Genomic DNA, 5,071 nt, shown 5'->3' with positions numbered 1-5,071 from the left:
TTACAACATCAACATGTTCACAAATCATGGATACCATCAAACAGGTCATTTACCCATTTTGACACCGTTTCGACCAAATATGCAACTTCACAACGGATTGAAAACTTTACACTTGATCATAAACACAAGTTTAACAAGAGTATGACCATCAACGCAAAATGTACCAAGAGCCATAAGGTATGGGACTTCTAAGCATCTACCAAAAGATCGTCATTCATCCGCAAATGACCTATTTACCTTAAGTCTTGCAAAATACTTCACTTCAAACACTTCAATCTCTAAATCAACACTAGTTCCTTCTTCCGGAACTACCTATAAAAGGGTAAACAACTAAAATATAAGCAAAGGCTTAGTGAATATATACTTGCATACATTTACGAATACGAAGGAGGGCAAAGTACAAGGACTTTTACATGTAACCTATGGTATCGTCATGTCACATTTACATATTCACCTTGTACACTAACAACACATATATGGATCCATATAAGCTAAACAATCATATCTATCGGGATTCTTAGGCCCCAGAGGTTCTTAGGCCTCGTATCATATCAACTATCGGGATTCTTAGGCCCCGGAGGTTCTTAGGCCTCATAAACACAATGCCCCACATGGGTTTATGCCACATCAATTACCACACATGGATTTACGAACTTCAACATGAAATGGTCAAAACCACCATGGACAAAAGGCTTCAATATGATGTGGTCAATTGATCCAACATAAACATAAAGGTATGCAAATATACTCACCTCCTCCGCAAAAAGGACAACAAAGCTAAAACGAATAAGCACAAGCAAACTTCAACCTATAATCATATCATAAAATGCATAAGCTTACATTCACAACTTGACTAGTTCAACTTAACCATTCCCAATCACTAGCCTTTTCTAAACCCAAAACCCAACCCATTTGTCATTGAACTACTTTCATCTTTAACAACAACATTGGGTAGTTCAACCTACCATTTTCATCCACATTTCAATAACTAATAAAATTCATCTTTTCTCATTAACTAAGATTTTCACATGAACTTATCAATTTTATAATCAAACACATCACATTGCTCAATGACTACTAGGTTAACTAAGGAATTGGGAAAAATTATCTATAATTCATATTCTACCAAAAATCCCCAAAATTGGTTCACTCCATGAACCCTAATTTCAAAAGAAATATGAAAGCTAAATTAGGGGAAATCAATACCTCAATAATGGAAGACAATAGATTAGGGTTTTCAATTCACAATTCTTTCCTCTTTTTTCTCAATTTTTGGCCACCACCACAAAACCCACAACCCTAACTTTTGAATTCTTGAATGAAGATTAATTGATGGTGATGATTATTAGGGATGATTTTTATCTTTTACTTGGATGAATTATTCTTTGATTTTAAAAGAAATTGAGAAGGAATGCATGGGAGGAAGAAGAATAGGAGAAATATGATTCATAAGCAAATAAGTGTCTGGCACTTCCTATGGGTGCCACGACCCACTTTTCAAATTGATGGGTATTTTACACGCTATCCGTTAAAGTTCCAACTAAATTAACCCCATATCCAAAAATAAAATACTAGGAAATTAGTTTAATGTCAAAAGTATGAAAAGAGGTTAATTTCTTTTACCTTAAAATATTTGGGGTGTTACAGTAAATTAATTTATTAAGGGTAAATTTGGTAATTTATAAAAACTATTTCCATAGTGAGTATTTTTTTAAGAGCAATTTAGTACCTTCCTATGTAACATTTGAGTGACACTTTCTATTTGTAAGGGTTGAATAATTTTTATAAATTTGTAAGGGTTGAATTATTTTTATAAATGAGTATAGATATTACCATGTAGAAAGTCATACATAAATTGTAAAAATAAATATTGTATTAATTTTCCTGATAACTTAAACAAAGGTTGTAAAAATAAGTTTTTCAAATTACAACCTAATAAATGGTAATCATCAAGTAAAATTTACACAACAACTGATCATAAGTTTTTACGATACTATTTGTTGCAAATCATAATGGACCCATATCGATCGATTATAATTTTCAAAAAACATAAGCCTAGCTAGCTAGCATATACAAGTCCAAAAAATAAGCAATGAATTACAATTTTTAAATATATATTCTTAAGTCCTAAGTCATGTATATAAAAAATGCAACTGCATGGAACGTGCAATAAATTAATTCAAACTCAAACAAAAAATAATAATCCATCTCATTTCAGGACTAAAACTTGCAATTTAGAAAGAACCCAAAAAATAAACCAAAAAGTGTTACATCTCCCTACAAAAATCTAATCTCATCAACAATAATATTCACAAACTATATATATAGATCATTAATTTCTAATCTCTATATATTCATCATATCATATATATATATATCCATATATATATCCGCATACATATATGATAAATCTATTCAGGTATGGCACTCAACATCACATTAAAATTCCGTCTTCTCCCACTGCTTCTAGACCCAACACTTCCAACATCCGAAACCCGACCCGAATTCTTGACATGCCCATTATTATTATTACCACCATAACCTCCGGAAATTACAGGGGTAGAAAAATAAACATTTTTACTGCTACTTTTACTGCTACACCCACATTTATCTGTTTTATTAGCCAATGCTGATGTGGCTTTGACAGCCAATGCAGCCATTTCTTCAGGCTGAAGCGGTTTTCTTAACCGATTTAACGGTAAAGCAAAATACAACTGGCCAAGTTGTAGCGTTTCTTGTTCCGAAACAGGCGAAACGACGTCGTCGAACTCCATTTCATCCGCGTTACATATAAAAATGGTTGGATGTTTTTGTAACAGGTTAGAAACCTTAACAGGGTACGAAAATTCTTGTAAACTTCCATCGTGTAATACTAGTTTTGCTGTCGCGACAGATGTTGCGTCGCATGAACTACAAATTCCCATGTTTCTTTTTGTTCTGTGTGTGTGTGCGTTTTGTTGTTTTTTTTTGAGAGAAAGTTCGGAGAGAAAGAAAAAAAGAGAATTGGAAATAGTCAAAATGAAATGGTTGTGATTTTTGAAGAGGTGGGTGGAGATGGAGTGAGTATATATAAGGAAAGATGACACGTCGGATGAGGGTAAAAAAGGTGATTAATATAGAAAGTGGGGGTGGGGTCTAATTTAGCTGGGAGGTTGTGGATGACAGGCTGTGAGCATCAATAAACAGTAAATTTTGGGCGAGTTTTTTTCATTATTTTATTATTTGTAGGGGACCGGTGGTGTGGTGAGATAAGGGGTTTGGAGCTTACGTTAGCAGATAAGTAGCTACGTATATATACGTAATTTTCTTATTTTTTGTTTCTTTTGATCAAGTAAATTAATTGTCATTTCTTAGAAAATAATAAAAAAAAAACAAATTTCATCGAATTATACTTGATGAAAAAAAATAAATAAATGACTACTAAACATAAGAACAATAATCTTAAAATGACGTTACACACTTACACTAATACTTTTTCTAAACTTATCTTGTTTTTATAACTCCTTTTTTATTTTTTCTCTATAAATTTAGCGTTTAATTCGTTGAAGCACGGGTAAAAATACATTTTAAAACTTTTTAATCTAGATGAGCATTCAAACAAAAGTTTGTGAAATCTAAACTCGTGAGAACAAATTAAAAATGTGTATGAATGCACGTTGGAACACTTTATATGTTTAAATATTTATACATTTTTAGCTTTTTTAGGGGCATATGGTATAGTTAAATCACTTTTATTTTATCACAACAATATCAAAAAAATATTTAACAAAACGCTATCATGTATCATCCACTACATTTAATGTTGCATTTGTTCAAGTGTGAACAAATTAAAAAATTTGTAAACGCTTTTATGTGTGTAAAAATATATATAATTAAAAGTGTGTAAAATTAAATTTATTCATATATACTAAAAAGTATGTATAACTAAAAGTTCACACTTTTTAGCGTGAATTTTGCTAATTATTTTATAACACCCCATTTGTCCATACTAACTTAGTAACTTCTTAGTTAGTGTGGACAAATGAGGTGTTACAGATTACAGATTAATTGTGAAAGTCCACACTAATAAATGTGAACTTTTTTTTAAAAAACTCAATTTTTAGTGTAGATAAATTTCTACACACTTTTAGTTCTACATATTTTTACGCAAATTAAAACGTGACAAAATTTTTAATTTTTTCATACTAACTAAAAGTGTGGACAAATACAAGTAGTGATCCGATCCATGTTCCAAATACATCACTAAATATTTAGGATCTACACTTTTTCATTTTAATATTTTTCCGATCATTATATTTTGGGTAAATTACAAAAATCATACCTGAGGTTTGTTCAAAACTACATTGGTCATACCTACAATTTTAAAATTACGCGAGCCATACCCATAATTGTCAAAAACTTATATTGACCATACCTATCACTCACGGCCGTTAATTTGGCCGTTAATTCAAGTCACGTGTTGTGCATGTGAGATATCAAAACCGTAATTTTATGTATACTTCAGGTATCATTTGTGTATTCCACCCTAATAAAAATTATTAAGATATTTATATTTATATTTCATTTATTAAAGTGGGTATATATTCTATATTAAAATTCAAACACACACACACACACGCACACACACACACACACACACATATATATATATATTTAAAAAAACCTATTTTAAAATAAAAATTAAAAAAGTTATAAAAGGATGTTATCATATGATACAAGTTTAGGCTTAGAAATTTTAAGATTAGACTAACAATTAACCCTTAAACTTTAAACACAAAATACTACAAATTGCTAATTTTAAGATATATTCTAAAATCATAACGAGTATTCGATATTGCTTTACCCTCTAATCTGAGGGGGATGTCAACAAACCATACGAAAAAATTATATTGCTCTTTAAAATTATATTTTTTTAAATAGGTTTTTATTAAAAAAAAATAAATCATAAATTACTACTAATAATATAATAATAATAATAATAATAATAATAATAATATATAAAAATGAAAATGTTAGTGGTTTTGATGGTTCTCATCCTTGTTATATTTACTATACACATATAACAAAATAA

The 5,071-nt window shown here is 30.2% G+C and overlaps 1 protein-coding gene across 1 annotated transcript; it reads right to left on the bottom strand.

The window, feature by feature from the left end:
- Nucleotides 1-2,178: 2,178 nt before the first annotated feature.
- On the bottom strand, nt 2,179-3,023 carry LOC122605546. Its single transcript, XM_043778503.1, has one exon. The coding sequence runs from the start codon at nt 2,922-2,924 to the stop codon at nt 2,412-2,414; it is 513 nt and encodes a 170-aa protein (XP_043634438.1). The 5' UTR covers nt 2,925-3,023; the 3' UTR covers nt 2,179-2,411.
- Nucleotides 3,024-5,071: the final 2,048 nt, after the last annotated feature.

The sequence above is a fragment of the Erigeron canadensis genome, chromosome 6 (assembly GCF_010389155.1).
Source record: "Erigeron canadensis isolate Cc75 chromosome 6, C_canadensis_v1, whole genome shotgun sequence".
NCBI classification, from domain to species: domain Eukaryota; kingdom Viridiplantae; phylum Streptophyta; class Magnoliopsida; order Asterales; family Asteraceae; genus Erigeron; species Erigeron canadensis.
The sequence above is the reverse complement of the archived record's forward strand: the minus strand, read 5'-3'. Positions and strand labels throughout refer to the sequence as shown.

What these genes read in the sequence shown, in the direction of transcription:
- LOC122605546 (XM_043778503.1), bottom strand. Translation starts at nt 2,924, where the DNA reads ATGGGAATTTGTAGTTCATGCGACGCAACATCTGTCGCGACAGCAAAA.